This window comes from Dendrobates tinctorius, unplaced genomic scaffold (genome assembly GCF_039654945.1).
Source record: "Dendrobates tinctorius isolate UK_male_01 unplaced genomic scaffold, ASM3965494v1 ptg000136l, whole genome shotgun sequence".
In the NCBI taxonomy this organism is placed as follows: Eukaryota; Metazoa; Chordata; class Amphibia; order Anura; family Dendrobatidae; genus Dendrobates; species Dendrobates tinctorius.
Window position 1 is genome coordinate 4,355,723 of NW_027361804.1, and position 26,526 is coordinate 4,382,248.

Genomic DNA, 26,526 nt, shown 5'->3' on the forward strand with positions numbered 1-26,526 from the left:
GGAGGTTTGTAGAGCTCTGTGTGTGGCACATATCAGGGTGAAGTTGGGAGGGTTTTGCGCCCTGCGTATGGCACATGTAAGTGTCATGTTTGGGGGGTGCAGTGCTCTGTGTGGCACATTAGGGTCATGTTGGGTGGTGTAGGACTCTGTGTGGCACATGTTGGGGGTCTGTAGCGCTTTGTGGCACATGTCAGGGTTGTGTTGGGGAGTGAAGTGCTCTGTGTGGCATATCACGGTCATGTCTGGGGGGGGTACAGTGTTCTGTGTGGCACATGTTGGGGTCTGTAGCGCTGTGTGGCACGTCAGGGTCATTTTGGGGGGTGCCGTGCTCTGTGTGACACCTATGATGGTCATGTTGGGAGGTGTAGCGCTCTGTGTGGCACATGTCAGGGTCATGTTAAGGGGGTGTAGGGCTCTGAGTGTGGCACATGTTAGGGGGGGATGTAGCAATCTGTGTATGGCACATGTCATTTTCATGTTGCGTGGTGTAGTGCTCTGTGTGTGACACATGTTGTGGGATATAGTGCTCTGTGTGGGTCACATATCGGGGTCATGTTGGGGTGTTGTAGTGCTCTGTGTGGGGCAAATGTTGGGGGTCATGTTGGGGAGGTGCAGTGCTCTGTGTGGCATATGTTGAGGGGATGTTGTGTCCTGTGTGTGGCGCATGTGGGGGTCATGTTGCGGGGGTGCAGCGCTCAGTGTGTGGCACGTGTTGATCATGTTGGGGTTGTGTTGCTGTGTGTGGCACATGTCGGGTCATGTTGGGGTGGTGCACTCTGTGTGTGGCACACATAAGAGTCATGTTGGGGGGTATAGCGCCCTGTGGGTCACATGTTGGGGAGTTGCACTCTGTGTGTGTGGCACATGTCGGGTCATGTTGGGGTGGTGTACTCTGTGTGTGGCACACATAAGAGTCATGTTGGGGGGTATAGTGCCCTGTGGGTCACATGTTGGGGAGTTGCACTCTGTGTGTGTGGCACATGTCGGGTCATGTTGGGGTGGTGCACTCTGTGTGTGGCACACAGAGTCATGTTGGGGGGTATAGTGCCCTGTGGGTCACATGTTGGGGAGTTGCACTCTGTGTGTGTGTGTGTGGCACATGTCGGGTCATGTTGGGGTGGTGCACTCTGTGTGCGGCACATGTCTGGTCATGTTGGGGTGGTGCACTCTGTGTGTGGCACATGTCGGGTCATGTTGGGGTGGTGCACTCTGTGTGTGGCACATGTCGGGTCATGTTGGGGTGGTGCACTCTGTGTGTGGCACACAGTCATGTTGTGGGGTATAGTGCCCTGTGGGTCACATGTTGGGGTGGTGCACTCTGTGTGTGGCACATGTTGGGTCATGTTGGGGGAGTGTAGTGCTTACTGTGTGGCACATGGGGCATGTTGGGGGAATATAGCGCACAGTGTGTGGGACATATCAGGGACCTGTAACGCTCAGTGTGGCACATGTCGGGGTCATGTTGGCAGGTATGTTCCTTTATGTATAGCGAATAATAGACTAGTATTATTGTCACTGTGGGGGTCTGTATACAGCATAGATAAGACAGTAGAGGGGGGATTCTTCTGGGTTGTTTGCATTCCCTTCCTATCTTTTTGGAGCTTTCTGAAATAATTTCTCATGAAACATTTGATGAGGTTGTATCGCCAAACCCAGATGCTTCACACTGAAGAAACCCAAAATGAAATGGCAATAAAAAAGCAATGTACTAAATAGTTTACATATTTACACCGCAATGTACTGCACAGCAACACATCGCACAAACTCACCCACTGAAACAGAAAGAAACCTACAGTTTCCACTCTGAAAAACAGATGCGAGTGTGGGTTCATGATGGAACTGGTGAGCACAATGTGATTAATGGCAGCCACACTGGACGGGTACGGGGTTACATTCGGCAACAGCTGCAAGTTGTATCAAGGTTAAAAAAAGGCTAAGATCACTAGAAATATTAAAAAGCAGACCCAGATTCAAGTATTTTTGCAACAAACCCTTCATGCACAAAGTAGCACAAAACCAAAAAAAAACGGCCACAAGTCACTTGGTAAAGAAGTGCAATCATCTCGCAGCACGTGGCGTCGGTGTCTGGACGCCGCTGAGGCACTGGTCTATAGAAGAAATCAGAACATGAGCTACAATTTAAAGTTCGTTTATATTTAAGCTTTTATATTTGACTTTTTAAGAAAAAAATTCTGCTCATTTTGTGCTTAGGAGTCCAGTGGGCGGTCTTATCAGTGAGCGACAGTCTTCTTGCATAGAGACTGCTCACTGGACTCCTCAGCTCTGAATCAGCAGGAATTAAAATCGATGAATTAGGAGTAATACTGTTTTCCCACAAAATTATATCCAGATCTGCTCCACTCTGTAACATAGTCCCCATAGCCTACTCCATGTTTAACAGGAGGGGGTCCCTTTAAGGCCAAGAAAGAGATTAATTTGTAAAGTAGCCGCACGTCCTCTGTCACTTCATAAATGGCGGACACATCATGTACACACCACTCTGATAACCAGTGGTTATCGCCACTTTTACTCCTCATTGAGGTATATATCTCTAATAACTTTTTACTACTTTGTATTTTTTTTTTTAACAGCTCATCTTGTCTCAATAGTTTTTATTTATCTGGTGTATTTATCATGTATGTGAACTCTACAGCTGCACGTGGAGGAAACAGACGGTCTGTGGACAAACGATAAGAAGTCATCAAAGTATCCCCAGATAATTGGAATCCCCCCTGTCTTTCCATACTGTCGACAGGTCAATTTAAAGGGAGTCTGTCAGCACAGAATGACTGTTCAAGCCCAGCACAGGCGCATCATGGCGCGGCCAAACAGTTCATTGCACCTCTCCACCTACTTGTTTTTCATTGATCTCTCTAGCTTTACGAAGCTAGAGCCGTCAATCAAAAGAGAGGGGAGGCAGAGAAAACAAGTAGGTGAAAATCTACACTTAAATGTTTGGCCACATGCGCCGGTGTTTGGTTTGATCTGGCATTCTGTACAGACAGATTCCCTTTAAAAGGATTGTCCAATTTTTGGACCCCTTTTTTCAGATTACGAGGATTCCTCAACGATAAATTGACCCTATTGCTAGGACCTAGCGGTCAGTTGTCATCTCCCACAAGTAGGAGCAGGTGTTCAGTTTCCCTGCAGTGCCCCCACAGGAGACATATAGCATTACATATTGCTCCTGAAAATCGAAGGGCAGAGTGAGGCGAGCAGTTTCTAGCAGATTACTTTGGATTTGAGTCGATTAACCAATCTTTTTGCCTAAGAATCATAAGCCCAGTGCCACGTTGTGCCCACCATCCTCTACCACCGTGCTGCGTGGCGAGATGACAGTGAAGTGGTGATGTCAAAAATTAACATGCAAAAATCTGTCACGTGTCTTCTATCAGCAATACAACATCCCTGAATGTCTAGGAAAGTATATATATGTATATTTCTCATTAACAGTATTCCCATTTTAGCAGCTATTAAGGACAATGCCAAAGTCTCGCTAGGAAAAACGTCTGTGAAAAAATATATCACCGGAAATCAGTGCACCCATTATCCTCAAGGGTTGGCAGTGATTAATGTCTTGTGAAACTTCCACTCTCGAGCACATAGTTGCGCTGATGGACCCAAAGTCTGACACTAAACAGGTTAGGAAACTATTCTCTTTTATTAAATGCTCCGCTTGTCCCATTAAAGCTGTCATAGGCCCACCTCGGGAACGACTGGCATTTCTTACACCAGTCTGAGAAAAAAAAAAAAAGTAATGATTTACGTCAAATTTCTTAAAAGTTGCAAACTTTTTAGTATGTTTGGCACATTTGAGACAGAGACATGATAAATCTGTCTAAAATACTGGAGATCACATGAAAACTATGACAACTTTTCCCAAAAATGAGAGAGTGCCAAGAAAAGGGGCAGTTGTTTTTAACGTGACGCAAGTCATGATTCTTCACCTTTATTCGTGCAATTTTGCCAAAGATTGGCAATGTATTGGTAAACAGGAAAAATGCATTACTTGCTGTGGACGCCTTTTGCATCGTGATTTTCTTTAAGGATCTGAATCTATAATCATAGAGGGAAGATGGCGGCCCTCACACATTTATACTCTTTACATTTCAGATTTAACGGTAGTATAATAACGTCACGGATTGGTCGCTCTGTCTGCATCATCCAGCAGGGACAGCCAATCGTCAAACAGGAAGGAACGGCACTGAAACGTGACAGCTGCACCAAATACACTGTATTTAAATGGAAGGAGTAGCTGGATGACACAATTTTTTGATTAGCAGCAGAGACGATGTTGGATGATGCAGCAGGAGCATCGAAAACATTTTGCATCTGGAAATGCATATTGAGAAAATCTTTGGGGGTTCATGGATAGAAACATAATAACAAAAATAAAAAATGAGCAAGAAAACAGTTGTGATCGAGGTTTCTCCAAAGATCCAACCTTTTTAAGTTCTTAATTTAAAGGAACCAGGATGCCAGGTGACCCCCAAAAAGGATTCCAGCGGGTCCTCCAATCCCAATATAGAATAAAGAAAGAAAGTCAGCTCCGGATGTTTTCTCCTCCTCCCACCCCAACTAAAAAGGATGAAGAACGCTGTTCTGGTCACTCCAGGTCACGAGAACAGTGAGGCACTTCTGAAACAAACTCATTAGGAACACCAAAAAAAAAAAAAAGAAAGAAACTGAAGAAGGAGCACAAAACTCCTCCAGGAACATCCACCCTCTGACAAATTGGCATTCACTACGGCTCTTGTCTATATGAGGCTACTGGCTGCTTATGTATATTCGGCAGTCCTCCTGTTCGCCATCGCTAGTTGCACAACCCGCTGAGAGTCCTGGCTCCTCTGACCCAACCCCCACGCAGTCCAGCCCCTGGTCCCTGCGGTTGGTGAAAGGTGAAAGCTTCCCGTTCGGGCTGGGATTGCTATTCAAGAAGCTGTCAGCTGCGGATTCCATCTCCTCTATCGTCATATCGCAGGCATCCGCCAGCTCGTGTGTTGCCACCTGCAAAAAACAGGGGTCCTGAGCAAACTGCGCCAAACCTTCAGATATCAGCACCTTTGGAGAAAAGAGATTTGTCAATGTAACAATCTTTTGCAGTCTGTACAGATAAGCAGCTCTTAAAGGGGTCGTGCCAAGTAGTTCTTATTTCTCCACCGGGAGTGAGAAATGCTGCTGGCAATAGCCAGGGAAACCACCCATGCTGGCAGGCTGGTATCATGGCCACAGTACTAAAGAAAAATGAGGCACCGCTCAACTTCTAGCCTTTCATTACACATCACTCCCATTAATTACTCTTTATCCGAACACCTATACTTATGCCTGATGTGAAAAAGGGGACATTCACAGGTCCACTTATAATCATAACTTCCCTTACCGCTTCCACTAAACTGCTTGCACTGCCGTGGTGCTGCCGCGTCTGGTCCCGCGTGTGGCAAGGAACTGTGAGGGAGGCCGGTCGGTCTCTGCTGAGGTTACAGTCGCTGCAATGCACCGATGGGAAGCTGCTGTTTAAACTATCTTTGGGCCCAGGGTCTCCTTGTAGCCTCAGTGCTGGTACAGTTTGTTGTGCCCACCCTCGGGAACAGGGTGTAGCGGGCGGTGTGGAGCAGAGGCGTGAAAATGCTGTTGGCGAGTGACTCCTCCGCAGTAGCGGGCTGAGCCCGGCTACCGCTAACGCCTGTGAATGTAGAAGATGTCTTGTATTATGCGCTTCATCTTAAAAATGGATTCTCTCATGTCCCTTATAAAATGCACTAAGCTATGAAGATTATATGGAATTAATGTATTGATGAAAGAAAGGCAAAAAGAACAGAATCACTACAGATAGGCAGGAGAAATCTTAGAAGTATTCACCTGATGGTGTACCAGATGGAGCTGCGGTAAGACCGCTTTGGGTGAAGTGTCAGCTCCTTGGTTCCGGTACCTCCGTAGACATTCCAGATGGAATGATGCCCTTCGCCCTGCAAAGATACCCATAAGGAAAGCAGTTTTCAAGAATGCCTCTTGAACTTAATTGTTTATTCATCAGTATCTTCAAAAGCCCACCATGAGCCTTATATTTGAAGACATATGGAGACTTTTTCTAGCACAACTTCTGGGATTACCTAAAGAAGCTGAGCGCAGGAAGCTTCTTTTAGGAGACGGACACAACCCTTTCTCCAGCTCTCCTTCTGATGGGGTCAACTGCCGACTCTCCTCATCTCGATCAGAAAACCTATAGGGTATATGGAGTACTTCAGATATACCTGTTTTACTCATGAACCACAGATGTGACTCACATTCATTATACTCCTTCTAGAGATGTCATCTGCCTTCGACAGTCAACCACTTCATCCTTCATCTGTAGATCCTCAGACCTCGCCCTCTCCAGGATCTAAAGTCACCATACCTTTTTAACCACACATATAGTGTCTCTTACTCCCATACTACTTCCTTATCCTGCCCTCTCTCTTTTGTCCTTCAAGGACTGACCTTGGGAACCCTACTCTTCTCCATTTATGCCTTTGGCCCTGGACAACTCATAAAGTCCCACGGCTTCCAGTACCACCTATACGCTGAGGACACTCAGATCTACCTCTCTGGCCCAGACGTCACTTCTTTGCTCTCCAGAACATCAGAGTGTCTATAAGCCATATCCTCTTTCTCCTCTTGCTCCTGCTCAACGTGGACTTAAGTGAACTCATCATCTTTCATCCATCTCACCTAAACCCCTCTACCCGATATTTCTATCACAATAACGCTTTCCACTGTAACGGACGTCCGCTGCCTTGGAGAAACCCTTGACTCGGCCTTGTCCTTCAAACCTCACATCCAAGCTCTCGCCGCCTTCTGTCGCCTCAAACTCAAAAATATTTCTAGAATCCATCTACTAAAATATTAGTGTCCTTATCTAATCCCCAGCCTTGACTACTAAATTAACCTCCTCTTTGGTCTTCCTGCTAACACTCTTGAATCTCTCCAATCTGTCCTTAAATTTGTTGTTCGATTAATCCACCTCTCTCTTCGCTACTCCTTCTCAAATCCCTTCAATGGCTTCCAATTCCTCCAACGTATCCATTTCAAACTACTAACTACAAAGCCGTCTATAATCTGTATCCTTCTTATGTCTCCTAACTAATCTTCCAATATCTTCCCACATGTAATCTCCGGTCCTCTTAAGACCTTCTTCTCTCCTCCAAACGCAATGTTCCTCACCCATCGCCTCCAAGTCTTCTACTGAGTATCCCCTATCCTCTGGAATTCTGTGCCCCAACACGTCCCATTATCCGTCACACTCGGAACCTTCAGACGGAACCTGAAAACACATCTCTTCAGGGAAACTTACAGTCTGCAATGACTGCGCTGCCACCTCACTAACCCATGAGTGGTCGTCTCACCACCACCGGAGCTGCAGCAACCCCCCACCTTACTATCTTCGGATTATCCTGTAAACTGTAAACCCTCTCATCTTTGTACCAGTCTGTCACTGCTAGTTTGTTCGTTGTAATTTTATATTTTTGTATGTAAACCCTTTTCACATGTACAGCAGCTGGGAATCAATGGTGGTCTAAAAAGAAATAATAATTCAGGTGTCGTATCTTATGTAAAACTCACATGTCTGAACAGAGGAGGCTGGGCTCGCTGCTGTACTCCACTTCCTCACTGGCATCGTATGTCTCATCCTGGGATGCTTCCTCTCGACATATGATCGGCAGACGGCTGTCTCTGGATACTGAGCTGTGGAACAAGTTATTAGAAACGTAAGTCCCAAAAATGCATAATGTACATTCCCTAAGCTTTGTAGCCGAGGAACCTACCGTCCCCAGGCCTCACAATAACATGTCCTGGATTGGCAGTAAAGAAAAACAGAAAAAGACAGTCACATTGAGATGGAAAAGACACCCACAGAAATATGAGAGATGCTTAGGAAGGAACTACCACCAGGTGATAGTGGCTTTTACAGCACCTAAAGAAGCTCAACAGACTTTCATCATCAAATAGTTGTCTTTTGAATCCTATTCTTACCTCTTTGATCCAAGTTTCCAAGATCCATGAGTACGAATTGGGCAGCTCTGTCCTTCTACGGTGCTGATGGTGCTCTGGTATGGAAGTAGGTTGGGAAGACGTACCAAAGCTGTATTGTTGGCGTTGTTAATGTTGGCATTGGAGCCAGAAGACGAGTAACTGCTTGGAGTGAATGTAGAGTCCACTAGCTTCTCGTGAGATGGGGAATCGAGGTCCCCGGGGCCACCAGAGGTTTTGTTGATGTGTAGTGGCCGTTGGGTGGTGAAAGTCTGTGGGAACGCACTTCGTACCTCACTTTGGTAGTAGCTGACATGATTCCCAAATAAGCCTCCTGCTCTCTGAGGGTTCAGACAAGAAGAGATGAAGGAATCAGCACAGGGCACTAAAATCGCAGACACGGATGAAGGTTTACTGGACAAAAATGCAAAATACAATTTGCCTTTTAATAAATGTTCGCTGGATATCTCACCTTGCAATTGCTGACTACAAGATGCTGTCGTCCTCTGTTACTTCCAAGTCACTTATTCAGAAGCTTATTCATTGAGAGCCAATCTACCTACTCTACACGGTCACATCACTTACCATGTGTTTTATAAAAGGCAACTTATATTTTACATTCACTGTTTGTCACTGCACTGACTGACAAGTTCTTCTGTTACTGGGGATTAGGACATAAATGATCCAGCAATGCACAAACCAAAGGAGATGCAATATACACGATCAGATGCCCCATGGATCGACAACAATGTATGACTACGATTTCATAATGAGAGACATGGAAACTGCACAATGTCACATAACCCAGCTCTAAAGCTTTTCAGCAATACACATATCAGCCAATATTAAATGATACATTGTCATCAGTGTTTTGAGGGGAGTTGGTGTCGCCCCCAGACTGGAACAGCTGGATGTTTGGTCATAGGTGTATAGGCTGATATTGGGATCTACCACGTCAAATCAAGAAAATGGCATTTAAATCCAATTCACTCTATAAAATGGGATTCAAGCCAATTTCTACAACCTACAAGAAGCTGACAGGTGACCCGTTTGCATAGGTTTGCTGTTACAGGACAATGAACACAGTGTGGCACAAGTGATACAATCTAACACAATCCTGACATAGATGTAATGTTATCAAAGCAGAGGCGTGATAATGTTACTAGAGCAGGCGTACTCAGCGGAGTGATACAATGATACAGAGCAGGCGTACTCAGCGGAGTGATACAATGATACAGAGCAGGTATACTCAGCGGAGGAGTGATACAATGATACAGAGCGGTGTACTCAGTGGAAGAGTGATACAATGATACACAGCGGTGTACTCAGCGGAAGAGTGATACAAGGATACAGAGCGGTGTACTCAGCGGAGGAGTGATACAATGATACAGATCAGGCGTACTCAGCTGAAGAGTGATACAATGATACAGAGCAGGTATACTCAGCGGAGGAGTGATACAATGATACAGAGCAGGTGTACTCAGCGGAAGAGTGATACAATGATACAGAGCAGGCGTACTCGGCGGAAGAGTGATACAATGATACAGAGCAGGCATACTCAGCGGAGGAGTGATACAATGATACAGAGCAGGTGTACTCAGCGGAAGAGTGATACAATGATACAGAGCAGGCGTACTCGGCGGAAGAGTGATACAATGATACAGATCAGGCGTACTCAGCGGAGGAGTGATACAATGATACAGATCAGGCGTACTCAGCGGAGGAGTGATACAATGATACAGAGCGGTGTACTCAGCGGAAGAGTGATACAATGATACAGAGCGGTGTACTCAGCGGAAGAGTGATACAAGTGTCATGGTCACTGTGTGTCTGGGCGCAGGTGTTACCGCAAGGCGAACCCATAACACACGTGACCCAGGATACAGCGCCTCCAGTGGGGCGAATTTAAATAATACGTGCAGATGGATACACCGCCTCCACCTGGCGAATTTGGGTATTACACGTTAATAAACATTCTGGAAACCCTGCCTCCAGTACGGCGAATTTAAATAAGGGGGACCTGGGAAACATTAACAGTGGTGGGCCCTGCAATAGGGAAAAGGGAATTGGAGACCTCCTGAGCTCCCCTGAGCCAGTGTCCCTGCACTCCTAACGTTCCCTATGCCGGTTTCGCACCGGGCGCCGCACGCGTACCTCAACACCCTAGCTCGCCCTGACCCTAAACCCTCACTAGGGAATAGGTCGGTGCGGAAACTAATCCCACCACTGCACTAATAACACACATGAGGGAAAGAGACAATACAGGGGGACACCACTTAGCTTTATGCTCTGTGCTTATGCTCCTGCAACAGAGCCCTCCACCTGCGTGTGTCTTCTCCTCCACCTGGATCCATCACCATAACAGGATCCTGCACCATAGTGCTGCCTAGGAGCAGAGTCCACCACCAGTTGCTGCAGCTTAATAACAGAGTCCCAAGGATAAGTTCAGCTTCTGCCACGAAGTCAAGTATGCTTGAGTCCAGCTCAGCAGCCAAGTCCCACATGGTGAGTGCCACTCTCCATAGTAGCCACTCCACCAGACCATGCACACACTTCCCGCTGACACCATCACTGCGACTCCACCACGCCATGCCAGCCCTTCGTCCAGACACCATAGCTGACACACGTCCCCCCTGGCTAAGCTGCGCAGGACTCCTCCTCAGCTCCATCTTTCCACCAGGCTCTCACAAACTCAGAATAAATGAATCAGTCAGTATCACCAGCCGTGATTGCACACCCTGAGACTCCTTTATAGAGCCCCACACCTGATTCCTAATTACGTGCACATTAACTGAAACCTAAGGTGTGATACCACTAACCACCACCGGGGACAGTCAAGTCACCTTGGCAACTTGCCAAAAGGAAAAAAAGTTCACACAGTGCTTTTAAAACTGTCAGATCACTTCAGATCATGACAGTACCCCCTCCTTAATGAGGGGCCTCTGGACCCTCAAGACCACCCCTCATTAGGGAAACACCTACAGCGGGGACGCCCAGATCCTGAGTTCACTCACCACTACCTGACACTTCAGGTTTATGACAACACACCGCTGGTATTGGCAATAAAGTTCATTTTGGAGGCACCACTCATCTCCACAGTGCCGACCTGGGGAACGAGTTTATGTATGTATGTTTGTTTGTTATGAGCTGATCAGGCTCCACAACACACTTCCACAAGATGTTTTTTGGTGGCACACATACACGCTCGTTCACACACAGGTCCGGACCTGAACGTTTATTGCATACATTCGATTGTCATAATTGGTGAACTCACTCTGAACTAGACAGCAGAGGCGTCCCCCTGCATCACCACACTCACACCCCCGCAATTCACCAAGGGGTCACCACCCTCCAACCCTCTTCACCATGAGGTCTGCACCTCCCAGGGTTGGTTAATGGCGAGGGTTGAGATTTGTCCCAACTCCCCCGCAGCACACCTGCTGCTCACACCAGGAGGAGAGGGACCGGATATGGAGGAAATATACACTCACTGGTCGCCTCCACACGACCAGGAGGGGCGGCTTCTTCGGTGGTATTTGAAGATTTGGCGTAAACCCCGCGGACTCAACACCAGTCTGCTCATCACCGGGACGTACCCCATCTCCTCGGGGAACACCAAGCAGCTCCGTGGGGCACCATTCCTCCCACCAGCCTGGGTACGCCCGCGTGCATGAGCAAGTCCCGCTCCCCAGCAGCGACTCTAGGGGCTTTTAGCAAGATCACAGCCGCCATTTTGATTTCCTGGTTACCTGAGCAGAGGCCCCAGACCGTGATAACTGCTGCTGCAGCGGCTCTAAACACCTTGCCGCTCCCCACTCACCTCAGTGAGGCCCGGCAGCAATTACTCAGCGGTCTCCACATGGCCAAAGCTCACCAGAAAAAAAAGCAGGGCTAGTGATAATGTCATGGTCACTGTGTGTCTGGGCGCAGGTGTTACCGCAAGGCGAACCCATAACACACGTGACCCAGGATACAGCGCCTCCAGTGGGGCGAATTTAAATAATAATACGTGCAGATGGATACACCGCCTCCACCTGGCGAATTTAGGTATTACACGTTAATAAACATTCTGGAAACCCCGCCTCCAGTACGGCGAATTTAAATAATAAGGGGGACCTGGGAAACATTAACAGTGGTGGGCCCTGCAATAGGGAAAAGGGAATTGGAGACCTCCTGAGCTCCCCTGAGCCAGTGTCCCTGCACTCCTAACGTTCCCTATGCCGGTTTCGCACCGGGCGCCGCACGCGTACCTCAACGCCCTAGCTCGCCCTGACCCTAAACCCTCACTAGGGAAAAGGTCGGTGCGGAAACTAATCCCACCACTGCACTAATAACACACATGAGGGAAAGAGACAATACAGGGGGACACCACTTAGCTTTATGCTCTGTGCTTATGCTCCTGCAACAGAGCCCTCCACCTGCGTGCGTCTTCTCCTCCACCCGGATCCATCACCATAACAGGATCCTGCACCATAGTGCTGCCTAGGAGCAGAGTCCACCACCAGTTGTTGCAGCTTAATAACAGAGTCCCAAGGATAAGTTCAGTTTCTGCCACGAAGTCAAGCATGCTTGAGTCCAGCTCAGCAGCCAAGTCCCACATGGTGAGTGCCACTCTCCATAGTAGCCACTCCACCAGACCATGCAGACACTTCCCGCTGACACCATCACTGCGACTCCACCACGCCATGCCAGCCCTTCGTCCAGACACCATAGCTGACACACGTCCCCCCTGGCTAAGCTGCGCAGGACTCCTCCTCAGCTCCATCCTTCCACCAGGCTCTCACAAACTCAGAATAAATGAATCAGTCAGTATCACCAGCCGTGATTGCACACCCTGAGACTCCTTTATAGAGCCCCACACCTGATTCCTAATTACGTGCACATTAACTGAAACCTAAGGTGTGATACCACTAACCACCACCGGGGACAGTCAAGTCACCTTGGCAACTTGCCAAAAGGAAAAAAAGTTCACACAGTGCTTTTAAAACTGTCAGATCACTTCAGATCATGACAACAAGGATACAGAGCGGTGTATTCAGTGGAGGAGTGATACAATGATACAGATCAGGCGTACTCAGCTGAAGAGTGATACAATGATACAGAGCAGGTATACTCAGCGGAAGAGTGATACAATGATACAGAGCGGTGTACTCAGCGGAGGAGTGATACAATGATACAGATCAGGCGTACTCAGCGGAAGAGTGATACAATGATACAGAGCAGGTATACTCAGCGGAGGAGTGATACAATGATACAGATCAGGCGTACTCAGCAGAAGAGTGATACAACGATACAGAGCAGGTATACTCAGCGGAGGAGTGATACAATGATACAGAGCGGTGTACTCAGTGGAAGATTGATACAATGATACAGAGCGGTGTACTCAGCGGAGGAGTGACACAATGATACAGAGCAGGTGTACTCAGCGGAGGAGTGATACAATGATACAGAGCAGGTGTACTCAGCGGAAGAGTGATACAATGATACAGAGCAGGTGTACTCAGCGGAAGAGTGATACAATGATACAGAGCAGGTGTACTCAGCGGAGGAGTGATACAATGATACAGAGCAGGTGTACTCAACGGAGGAGTGATACAATGATACAGATCAGGTGTACTCAGCAGAGGAGTGATACAATGATACAGAGCAGGCGTACTCAGCGGAAGAGTGATACAATGATACAGAGCAGGCGTACTCAGCGGAAGAATGATACAATGATACAGAGCAGGCGTACTCAGCGGAGGAGTGATACAATGATACAGAGCAGGCGTACTCAGTGGAGGAGTGATTCAATGATACAGAGCAGGAATACTCAGCGGAGGAGTGATACAATGATACAGAGCAGGCGTACTCAGCGGAGGAGTGATACAATGATATAGAGCAGGTGTACTCAGCGGAGGAGTGATACAATGATATAGAGCAGGTGTACTCAGCGGAAGAGTGATACAATGATACAGAGCAGGCGTACTCAGCGGAAGAATGATACAATGATACAGAGCAGGCGTACTCAGCGGAGGAGTGATACAATGATACAGAGCAGGCGTACTCAGTGGAGGAGTGATTCAATGATACAGAGCAGGAATACTCAGCGGAGGAGTGATACAATGATACAGAGCAGGCGTACTCAGCGGAGGAGTGATACAATGATATAGAGCAGGTGTACTCAGCGGAGGAGTGATACAATGATATAGAGCGGTGTACCAAGCGGAAGAGTGATACAATGATACAGAGCAGGCGTACTCAGCGGAAGAGTGATACAATGATACAGAGCAGGCGTACTCAGCGGAGGAGTGATACAGTGATACAGAGCAGGTGTACTCAGCGGAGGAGTGATACAATGATACAAATCAGGAATACTCAGAGGAGGAGTGATACAATGATACAGAGCAGGCGTACTCAGCAGAGGAGTGATACAATGATATAGAGCAGGCATACTCAGCGGAAGAGTGATACAATGATACAGAGCAGGTGTACTCAGCGGAGGAGTGATACAATGATACAGAGCAGGTGTACTCAGCAGAGGAGTGATACAATGATACAGAGCAGGCGTACTCAGCGGAAGAGTGATACAATGATACAGAGCAGGTGTACTCAGCAGAGGAGTGATACAATGATATAGAGCAGGCATACTCAGCGGAAGAGTGATACAATGATACAGAGCTGGTGTACTCAGCGGAGGAGTGATACAATGATACAAATCAGGAATACTCAATGGAGGAGTGATACAATGATACAGAGCAGGCATACTCAGCGGAGGAGTGATACAATGATACAGAGTGGTGTACTCAGCGGAAGAGTGATACAATGATACAGAGCAGGCGTACTCAGCGGAGGAGTGATACAATGATACGGATCAGGCGTACTCAGCGGAGGAGTGATACAATGATACAGATCAGGAGTACTCAGTGGAGGAGTGTTTCAATGATACAGAGCAGGTGTACTCAGCGGAAGAGTGATACAATGATACAGAGCAGGCGTACTCAGCGGAAGAGTGATACAATGATACAGAGCAGGCGTACTAAGCGGAAGAGTGATACAATGATACAGAGCAGGTGTACTCAGCGGAAGAGTGATACAATGATACAGATCAGGAGTACTCAGCGGAGGAGTGTTTCAATGATACAGAGCAGGTGTACTCAGCGGAGGAGTGATACAATGATACAGAGCAGGCGTACTCAGCGGAGGAGTGATACAATGATACAGATCAGGCGTACTCAGCGGAGGAGTGATACAATGATACAGATCAGGAGTACTCAGTGGAGGAGTGTTTCAATGATAGAGCAGGTGTACTCAGCGGAAGAGTGATACAATGATACAGAGCAGGTGTACTCAGCGGAAGAGTAATACAATGATACAGAGCAGGCGTACTCAGCGGAAGAGTGATACAATGATACAGAGCAGGTGTACTCAGCAGAGGAGTGATACAATGATACAGAGCAGGTGTACTCAGCAGAGGAGTGATACAATGATACAGAGCAGGCGTACTCAGCGGAAGAATGATACAATGATACAGAGCAGGCGTACTCAGCGGAAGAATGATACAATGATACAGAGCAGGTGTACTCAGCAGAGGAGTGATACAATGATATAGAGCAGGCATACTCAGCGGAAGAGTGATACAATGATACAGAGCAGGTGTACTCAGCGGAGGAGTGATACAATGATACAGAGCAGGTATACTCAGAGGAGGAGTGATACAATGATACAGAGCAGGCGTACTCAGCGAAAGAGTGATACAATGATACAGAGCAGGTGTACTCAGCAGAGGAGTGATACAATGATATAGAGCAGGCATACTCAGCGGAAGAGTGATACAATGATACAGAGCTGGTGTACTCAGCGGAGGAGTGATACAATGATACAAATCGGGAATACTCAATGGAGGAGTGATACAATGATACAGAGCAGGCATACTCAGCGGAGGAGTGATACAATGATACAGAGCAGGCATACTCAGCGGAGGAGTGATACAATGATACAGAGCAGGCGTACTCAGCGGAAGAGTGATACAATGATACAGAGCAGGCGTACTCAGCGGAAGAGTGATACAATGATATAGAGCAGGCGTACTCAGCGGAAGAGTGATACAATGATACAGAGCAGGAATACTCAGTGGAGGAGTGATACAATGATACAGAGCAGGCGTACTCAGCGGAAGAGTGATACAATGATACAGAGCAGGCGTACTCAGCGGAAGAGTGATACAATAATACAGAGCAGGTGTACTCAGCGGAAGAATGATACAATGATACAGAGCAGGTGTATTCGGTGGAGGAGTGATACAATGTTACCTGGCCAGGCGTACTCAGAGCAGTGATACAATGATTCAGAGAAGGCGTAGATGAATGATACAATGTTACACAGAGGATACAGTGCAGATACCAGATGAGTAATACAACGTGATACAGCAGGATATTACACGCTGATATAGAGGTGAACTTGGTGGGAGGTGATACAATGTTACAGGTTCAGTGATACAGAATGAGTGATACAATATGAAACCACAGGATAAAATACAGAGTCTGAAGCAATGACACGTATACAAGCAGCTGTGCATTGTTACACATGTGGACAAGCCTCAGTAATGAAACATGGTGAAGGCTACACGGAGGCTTTGGTCGCCTGATGTGAACAGAATCACATCGCCCCCTCTCATCTAATAATGGTCAGGGAGGTCACAGGACGCCATCACTCTCACAAATGTAATACACAACAGACCATGTCTGACCAATTCATACACAAAGTGCAAACATTCTTCCGGTTTTGTCTGGAAACTGACATGTGTCAAAAGTCTTATCGTGTATCCCTAATCTAAGGAATATGAGATGTGAGAATGACGTGTAGGATAGTACACGGTGTATGTGGAAGGATATACAGTAAATGGGATATGCTGGGGATGTTAGTACGGGGGGTACAGAACAGCAGGTACAGTGTGCACACGTTATAGACAGAGTTAGACGCAGCGTTACAGCAGGACGGATGCAGAGCGCGCTGAATACGAGGTGACACATGCTGGCGAGATAATAGCTGGCGGACGTGTTGTAGCAGAGCGGATTCAGTCCGTGTTACCCACAAGTGCCATACACATGATCTCCCCAGCGCAAGTTTATTCCTACACACCCTGAAGATGTCGTCCTCTGACGCTGCAGACACGGCCTCCTTCATGGCTTTGTCCAATTCTTCCTCTGCCGTCAGGTCTCCAGAAATAGCTCTGCGGATCTCAGGCCCGATATCATGCAGCGTGCGTAGCCCGGCCTGAGGGGAACCACAAACATCTGGGCTACTAGCCAGGGCCGAGATTTGCCAGATCCTTACCAGTAATCAGGACCTGGATTACGGGGCCCTTCTTATCCTGGGGGCCATTTACATAACAGCTGGATATATATCGCGTATCCAGAGTGGTATATAAGGTTATGTACAGATGATCTATACAGTCATGTACAGGATGATATATATATAGGAGGGATATACAGAATGATTTATACAGGGTGGCAGATATGGCAATGTACAGTAATATACAGTTATATAGGGAAGTATATACAGTTATGTACAGGATGGCGATGATGAGGAGGTGTATACACTCATATGTAGGCGCTATATCCACTAACTGCTTATATAGAAAATTCAATGCATTTACTATATATTGGTTTTCATCGGCATCAAAGCGTTAATATATGACACTATAGCTGTGTAACATACAGTACTGTCCTATAGTCTGGGGACGTGACAGATCCCGTCCGTCTGACTGAGCTCCCCTCTTCTCACCTAACAGAGTGAACTCCAGGATGATGGGAGTGATTACTATACCTGCAGCGAGAGAGCGTTGCGCTGAGAAGGTTTTCCTACCAACCCTTGCTCTTTGCGTTTCTTGAATTTCCGAAAATATTCCTGAATCAGGAAAGTGGCGTAAAATTTTCCCACAGTGACTTCATCATCTGAGAGAAGAGCACAAAATGGTGAGTACCCATAATCCACAGTTAGAAGCGTGTTTTCTGCATGTCTTATGTATGGGGCTACTGATAGCCACAAGCAGAAATGTTCATGCATTAGGTTTCATTTTATCAAATTTGCTTCCCTTGTTTCCTCCAGTGGCCAAATACACAGAGCAGCACGGTCTGTCTTGCCCGGAGCTGGAAATCCCAGCACAAGCTGCAGCCGCAAATCGCAGGACTGATCCTGTGTGCTGCATTGTCATCCCTTCCAACATAAAAGTGGGATTGGATGCAAGTCCTGTACCTGGTATCCTGATATTACATAGGCAGGAAGAATGGGACTTCAACTGAGCAATCTTCTCTATAGGCCATCCGCACTACTCCCCCATCCTCCAGAGGCCTGCCACACAACTACTTCCTAGAGGCTGGCCTACAACTCCCCCAGCCTCTAGAGGCCTGCCGCACTACTTCCTACAGAGGCTGGCCGTACAACTCCCCCATCCTCTAGATGTCAGCCGTACGAGTCCCCCATCTTCTAGAGGCCTGCCGCACAACTACTTGCTAGAGGCAGGCCGTACAACTCCCCCATCCTCTAGAGGCCGGCCGCACGACTCCCCCATCATGTAGAGGTCTTCTGCACAACTACTTCCTACAGAGGCTGGCCGTACAACTCCCCCCATCATCTAGAGGCCTTCCGCACAACTACTTCCTACAGAGGCTGGCCGTACAACTCCCCCATCCTCTAGAGGCCTGCCGCACTACTTCCTAGAGGCTGGCCGTACAACTCCTCCATCCTCTAGAGACCGGCCGCACGACTACCCCCTTCTCTAGAGCCTAGCTGCACGACTTCCCCAACCTCTAGAGGCTGGCAGCATGACTACCCCCCTCTCTTAGAGGCTAGTCGCAAGACTCTTCCATCCTCTAGCACGACTATCTCCTTCTCTAGAGGCTAGACACATGACTCCTCTTTTCTCTAGAAGCTAGCTGCACAACTCCCTCTAGAGTCTAGCTGTACAACTTCCCCAATCTCTAGAGGCTGGCAACACAACTACCCCCTTCTCTAGAGACTAGCCGCACAACTTCCCTAACCTCTAGCAGCTGGCCGCACGACTACCCCCTCTCTAGATGCTAGCCGAATGACTCTTCCATCTTCTAAAGGTCAATTGCACGACTATCCCCTTCTCTAAAGGCTAGCCGCATGACTACCCCGTTCTCTGGAGGCTAGCAGCACAACTCCCTCCTCTAGAGTCTAGCCACACGACTTCCACATTCTCTAGAGGCTAGCCACACATCTGTATTCTTCTCTAGAGGCAAGCAGGCTGACTCTCCCTTCTCTAGAGGCCAGCCACAAGACTCTCCTTTTCTCTAGAGGTCAACCGGCTGACTGCCCCTTCTCTAGAGGCCATCCATACGTCTCTTATCCTTCTCTAGAGATCAGCCGGCTGACTCCCCTCCAATCTGTGTCTGGGTCAGCATTAGCAGGTGAATGGCACCACTTTTGCAATGTGTTGCATGTAAAGCTGCATCTTGAACAATAGTTTTAACAAATGAGCATTTCACTTACCACCAGCCGGGGGCACCACCTGATCCAGTAGTTTCATGCTAGTTCTTTTCCAGATCTTTTTAATGATCGCCCTGAGCTCTTCGTTGGCTTGTTCTAGGTTACCTGTTGGGTGGCAGGATTGTTAGCAGCGGTATGAGGGGTACAAGCAGCGATACATTGCATATGTGGGGCTCCTGATCCACTTTAAGGGGCATGTCCAGTTTTATATATAATTATTATATGATGTGAAGTTATTCTGTGAGATGTAATCCCTCGCAGTTTTATCAGCAGACAATGGTGACCCTTACAGACCCCTTATATTTTTGTGTCTGTGGCTATAGACAATCTGAGATCCATGACTTGTTAGTAACAGATTGCAAGATTTACTGTGTAGAAAAGTCCTAAACTCTGACGCCTTCCGCTTTAAATGTGCCACTTTTTAGAGCTGTCGCCATTTTTAAGGGGGAGCGGCAGTTTTAACATCACTTACTTACGTCGTAAATTGGCAAAAAATTATAGACTGAGCATAATAAATTCCTTCTCAGGGGTTTTCTAAGAAAGAAAGGAGCAATCCTCGACAATGTATAGAAAATGATGTGAAGAAATATGATTACCGTCAGTTTTAATGCATAGAGAAGTCCGAACCAAAGCGAAGAGCGTCGCGTTAAACATGACCGTCCCATCGCTGTTCAGAGGCATGTTCATGGCAACTAACCGCTGCGTGACATAGAAAAAGGAGGTGATGCAGGTGTCATGCGCTCCATGGTACATCAGGTCGACTCGTCCACCTGAAGCGCTTTGTTACATCATTGCAGTGCGAGTATCAATACATAGTGACGAGTGTAACATTGTGGCAGGAAGGCGACATTCACACTGCATCCATGATTGATTGTGACGGTATTTATCAATGCGTATGATTACCTTACACGCCACACGATGCGGGCACAGCTTTCCAAATCCTAAAGGCGGCTGGATCCGTCTTAGCAGGGTCACGACATCCAGGTGCTTGATACGGCCCCTGGGTCAGAAGACAAATAGAAGATGTAAAACATCTTAGTACATTCTCTTCAATAACTGCGCTATTTTCCTACATTTACTGATATATGAATGTCTGACACTCTTACTTGGCCTCCGGATCATACTCTGCCCAAATCCTTTTAAATTCATCCAAATGATGAGGACCCAATATGGACCAGTCTCGCGTCAGATAGTCAAAGTTATCCATAATGACGGCAACAAACAGGTTGATGATCTGCAGAGGAAGAAAGGAAAAACTGACAACCTCGTTCACCCAGACCATACCCGAGAGGAGCCGTCAGAGGGGATGAAACTCACCAGGAAGGCGCAGAGCATATAAAAGCTGATGAAATAGAAGACGGCGAAGCTGCTGCCGCAGGTGTAGTCTTCCTCGTTGCGGTGGACCTCAGAATCGGGGTCACACTTCTTGTTGGGGAGACAGGCCAGCATGATCTCCTGCCAGGCTTCACCAGTCGCACATCTGTCAGGAGGACACGGGTCATCGGCGGACAAAAGAGGTGAGAGAATGGACATTATTAAATCAACAGCACGTGAATATGTCCAGATCCGGCCACATGTGAACGCTGCAGACACAAACATCTTTTTTAAGCATTTTTCACAAAATAGAATATATCGTGCACATTTATGGCTTTCAAGTTTTATTGTATAAGGATGGAAAAGCCGGACAGACAAAACCACCCTCTCCGATCCACGTGCCACCAACCTGAAGAGCAGCAGGACGGCCTGAGGGAAGGTCTGGAAATTATTATTCCTGTTGATGTCTGTCGTGTCGTTTAGTGCAATCTTCCCAAAAACCTGCACAGAGAAAATCATGTCAGCACCATGTTATCGTTTTATAGTTTAGGAGATGACGGCACACGGTGGAGAATGCGATCTGCAGTACCTGAGAACGGCCACTACCTGGTGTATGGCACTGTGCTGTTTTGCCTTTCTACATTATGTACTTCGAGGATGATTGGGCGGAGGGTCGGGTGTTCGACCCCACTGATTTGATATCGATGACCTTGTCTTAGGATAGGTCTTCAAAATCTAAGTCCGGGACAACCCCTTTAACTAAAGATTTTTGTTCTCCAGATGAGATGACCACAGTGGAATTGGAAGCTTAAAGGAGTAGTCCAGGTTCAGAAAAAAAAATTCTAAGCCATTTATCAGGTGAGAGTCCGCTTTACAGGATCCTCATCTGTTAACCACAAAGAGTGCCTCTCGCTGCCAAGGAAAGCGTGCCCGCACATAACACACACTTTTCAGTGGGCAATGCGTCATTTCTCCTGTGTTGGCGCTGCGGGGTAACTGGACGCCTTCTATTGAGATCACCAGGCTGAACACTCTGGGATCTCGGAGGGGATGGGCCCTCTAATAAAATGTCTGAAGTGGACAAAATGCTGAAGAGGTTTCCTTACCTGCATCCCAATCACGGCATAGATAAAAAACAGCATAACTATCAGAAGAGCCACATACGGCAGTGCCTGTGTGGGAAGAAGGGACACAACGATGTCGGGAATCCATGTAATAGGGGTGTTGTGTTCATAATACTGTATGAATAGAGAAGAGGGATCCTCGTTACCTGGAAAGACTTGATGAAGGTCCAGAGAAGGGTCCGGATTCCCTCCCCTCGACTGAGGAGCTTTACCAGCCTCATAACACGAAAAAGCCTGAAGAAGGTGATGGAGATGCGCGAGTTTTCCTCCCCCTGCTACAATATACAGTGGTCATAGGTTAGACAGGGTCCGAGGCCGCTGGCAGGCGCTGCTTGTCTGTCCTACCCTGCAGACCCCGCCTTACGCTGCAAACACTCCAAAAATATTCAGATCTGATCTTGAAAAAAAATGAATTAGAAAAATCTAAATGGATCGTAACCTTCATCAACGCTCAGGAATCTCTTTCACCTAGTTTGTAAGTCTACGTAACTCTGTGCTGTCTCTGAAGTTTCCCTACCCATAAAAACATTGGAAACTATGGGCCTGAACTTCGGATGTAGTAAGATCAATGTCATCCAAAAATGCGACGCCAAGGATCTATATACACCGACACCTAAGGTCTAACAGCTTCCACCCAAAACTTCCCTCCCATTAACCACTAATCTGCAGGAAAAAAAAAAAACAACATGAAGACTGGAGAGGACGGACCGGTCGAAGGATTTCTTGTTGAGAACATCTCAGGTCTCCACCGGACGCTGGCCACCATTAGGCTCAATGCTTTTTTTCTTTTGAAGGCTTCTTACAAATTATTTCAATTGGTGTCAATTACAAATTAGCCGCACATCGTCGCAGGTTTTTACTCTCCCCAAGAAGAACATAAAAGAAACCAATTACACTTCGGGAATGTTATTGTTCCACGCGAGAACGCAGCCGTGCCGTAATCCGCTTATAAAACACCGCCTCCAGGTTATAATTTATTCATTCTATGGGGGTTGTATAAATGTCACATTACCAAAAACCCTCATATCTAATTACAGCCGCGAGAGCTACTGATGGATCTCGCCAACGATCTACAAGTCCTCCTGTGATCCGAGCCGTAGTGGTGATCGTGCCCCGCGCACCTCGGATCTTTGCTCAGTAATTTCATAGTAAATCTAGGGATAGAAGATTTGTTTTTCTCATACACAGCTCCAAATCTTCTGCAGAGACAAATCGGGGAACTTATTAAAGAAATTGCAAATAATTTGAGAAGAAGGCAGTGCCACCGTGTGACAAACATACAGAAATTATCGCAAATTAGTGCAGATTTCAATTTCCGATGGAGATGTGGCAAATTTTACTGCTACGTACTTTTGGCTTCAGACTGAGGAGCGAAACCTCAATCTTAGTGCATCCGCACCAAAGCATTAACTTGCCAAGAAACCCAACAGTTATACTGACTGGTGGCACAGAGGGAATAGCGCAGGAGGCGCTGAGCAGACAGATATTTATGTATTGTGAGGCAGTGACTGGTGTTACATGTGAGGGTCACTGTATGTTACCCCCGGGATGCGCACGGAGGCGTATTGGGGCCATGAGAGGGCATGGCAGTCACAGGCGTAGCTGTGGTTGCAATGCAGACTAAAGTGAGTATAGGTCTTGGATATGCTAGTTGTCCAAGACAGATTTAGGGAAAATTTGCTCTGGGTTTTGGTGTTTTGAAACAGACTGCAGATGGTAGTGTTGCTGTCAATTTATTTCCTGGCCTGGGTTTTCCATGTGACCCAAGGCCACAGGTTGCTAGTTAAAAACTCTGCAGTATAGGGTTTGTGTGTGTCAGGGCCAGAGTTAGTTGGTGTTTGTTAGAGTGCAGAGCAGTCGGCTTTGCAGTGCTCCATCTGTGTGCGTAAACACAGGCCAGCGGAGCCAAACGGCCAAGGCAGCTGAAGAGCCCGGCACCCACAGCGTACACAGTGGTGCAGTCGCCCACGGTAACTAGTCTCGGAGGTGGACGGTATTGTGGTTGGCGGTGAACCGGAGGTAGACTGTCCTGTGCCTGAAGGAGGACTGGCGCGTTTAATGACTGTAAACTGAAGGATAGGGTTCCCGGCTGCGATCCGGAGGATATTGTGTGCTGTGTAAAGCTGTGAATAGAACATTACACGGTGGTGCAGTCGCTCATGGCAACCGGTCTCAAGAGGAGGACTGGCATATTTAGTGACTGTAAACTGAAGGATATCGTGTACTGTGCAAAGCTGTAAGTAGCACATTAACACAGCGGTGCAGTCACCCATGGCAACAGTCAGAGGAGGACCGGCGTGTTTAGTGACTGTAATCCAGAGGATATGCTTCCCGGTTGCGATCCAGAGGATATTGTGTGCTGTGTTTTGCTGAGTTGAACATTAAACAGACGTTTTGCTTTGAACTTTCCTGGGTCATTGCCTCCTCACTGCATAAAGTGTGCTGCCGCTGCACTACAGTATATTTTTGATGGAGACTATTCAGTATAATTTGTATTAAACTGCTGCTTGTGGGCGCTATTGTCAGTGATTGATAACATTCTGCTTGATTGCTCCACCCACTTAATCATTAAGCCTAAAAAGAGTAGGATTTATATAAATCAAAAGATATAAAGAATTCATGTCTCTGCAGGGGATTTGGAGATCTGTATCCGAAAAATAAACCTTTTGAACGTTGGAGTGATATAGATAAAGTGGGGACATGCGTTATATAGCACCTCTCGCTTTTGCTTCAGTAGGTGAGAGATGCTGCTGTCATGGCCTCCATCACCTGCCGATGGACGTTATGTCAGTGTAAGAGGCGCCAGACAATCCTCTTGATGGATGCCATGATACCGGTCATGAGATTGTAGCAATCTACCCGGGCAGCATTAATATTTGCCGTTTTCCGGAGCATCGATCACGGCCCTGAACATTTAAAGTTTTCAACAAGAATTCCTCCTGTTCTGTCCTCTTCAGATTAATCTGCCGGAAAGTCGGACCACCTCTTGGGGTCTCCCCCCTGGACTGGCCCGGTGGCAAGCGGTAAGACAAGCTTAGAAGAACAGAGTATTACACAGATAAACCACAAAGTTCACAGCTCAGGAGACACAAATACAACATGGCGGCCACAGGGCATGCAGAGAAGACTAGACAAGGTGTGGAGAGAAGAGCCCCACAGTCAGGGGCACACAGCTGTGTCAGGGGTGTCAGAAGAAAGAAGGGGTGACAGTGCTCTGAAGGGTTGTTTGGTCTTACCATATTGTGGCATTGGGCATGTTCACCTGTCTTTAAAGAAAGGCAGACAGAGATAAGATGTAATACCGGCTATATCCACAGGGGGGCACAGTACAGCAATATGATCAGCATGGAGGGTAGGAAAATGTGAAGGATAAGCAAGTGGAATACAAAATATAGCTAAATTGTGAAATCGTCAACCCTGGTGGTACTCTGGTAGAAGTCTTTTGCTGCTGCGCCAAACTACACCCCCCACCATCCTGGTCATTTATTGGGATACTAGGGGTGAGATACTGAAGGTCGAAGACCTACTGCAAAAACTTTAAATCTCTTTTTTTTGAGCCTTCCTTCCAATTATGCTGCGCGTAAAGGTTCAATGTTTTTTTTAATCCTGGACACTCCCATTAAAGGGAATCTGTCAGCAGATTTTTACTACCTCATCTGAGAGCAGCATGATGTAGGCAAAGAGAAGCTAAATTCAATGATGTATCACTTACTTTACTGGGCGCAGCCGTTCTGACATAATCAGAGAGTTTTTAGATTTAGAATTAAGCATAGCTGAGGAAGCTAGCCCCGCCCACATCACAGCTGCCCTACCCACATCACAGCTGCCCCACCGACACCAGGCTCTCCATGTACAAATATAAAACTAAGCAACTAGATCCAAATATTAGGCACAAAATAAAATTGTAAAATATTTGTCACTTTATTAAACAATTTAAAAAAACACAAAACAGACATGATACAAATTATTTGGTATTACGGTATTTTGTATTTATTTACAAATCCAGCACAAGCCCTTTACTGTCATTTATCTATTAGTCATTATGTATATTTTGCTGGTGGCTATTACTAGGTACTGATTAATTGTATTGTTATTCTTATTACTTTGTACTAAGTGCACACTCCTCCCCCTCCCTACATATACTATATATATATATATATATATATATATATATATATATACACACACATACATACACTAGCTGAAGAGCCCGGTGCTGCCCGGGCATAGTAACTAACTGTGGTTAGTTATAGCAAATTATAATTATCCTCCATCCCATAGTCCCGTCCCCATATACCCATCACACATATCCTTCATCCCATAGTCGAGTGCCCATATACCCATCACACATCCTCCATCCCATAGTCCCGTGCCCATATACCCATCATACATATCTGCCATCCCATAGTCCTGTGCCCATATACCCATCACACATATCCTCCATCCCATAGTCGAGTGCCCATATACCCATCACACATCCTTCATCTCATAGTCCCATGCCCATATACCCATCATACATATCTGCCATCCCATAGTCCTGTGCCCATATACCCATCATACATATCCTCCATCCCATAGTCCCGTGCCC

At 46.9% G+C, this 26,526-nt stretch overlaps 1 protein-coding gene across 4 annotated transcripts in view; it reads right to left on the reverse strand.

Moving 5' to 3' along the window:
* Window positions 1-437: 437 nt before the first annotated feature.
* CACNA1C (calcium voltage-gated channel subunit alpha1 C) overlaps window positions 438-26,526 on the reverse strand; it is a 317,461-nt gene continuing 291,372 nt past the window's right edge. For 2 of the 4 annotated variants that reach the window (XM_073544124.1, XM_073544123.1), the window contains exons 31-48: window positions 25,175-25,204; window positions 22,085-22,213; window positions 21,921-21,986; window positions 21,224-21,315; window positions 20,818-20,980; window positions 20,607-20,734; window positions 20,404-20,500; window positions 20,097-20,199; window positions 19,504-19,605; window positions 17,815-17,942; window positions 17,128-17,262; window positions 8,011-8,348; window positions 7,803-7,829; window positions 7,600-7,722; window positions 6,111-6,220; window positions 5,860-5,966; window positions 5,381-5,683; window positions 438-5,061 (exon numbers count right to left, since the gene is read on the reverse strand). In XM_073544124.1, coding sequence (XP_073400225.1) covers window positions 4,768-5,061; window positions 5,381-5,683; window positions 5,860-5,966; window positions 6,111-6,220; window positions 7,600-7,722; window positions 7,803-7,829; window positions 8,011-8,348; window positions 17,128-17,262; window positions 17,815-17,942; window positions 19,504-19,605; window positions 20,097-20,199; window positions 20,404-20,500; window positions 20,607-20,734; window positions 20,818-20,980; window positions 21,224-21,315; window positions 21,921-21,986; window positions 22,085-22,213; window positions 25,175-25,204 — 2,475 coding nt within the window. In that variant the 3' untranslated portion in view covers window positions 438-4,767. The remainder of the gene's footprint in view (window positions 5,062-5,380; window positions 5,684-5,859; window positions 5,967-6,110; window positions 6,221-7,599; window positions 7,723-7,802; window positions 7,830-8,010; window positions 8,349-17,127; window positions 17,263-17,814; window positions 17,943-19,503; window positions 19,606-20,096; window positions 20,200-20,403; window positions 20,501-20,606; window positions 20,735-20,817; window positions 20,981-21,223; window positions 21,316-21,920; window positions 21,987-22,084; window positions 22,214-25,174; window positions 25,205-26,526) is intronic. The other 2 variants (XM_073544126.1, XM_073544125.1) reach the window with 2 other exon arrangements.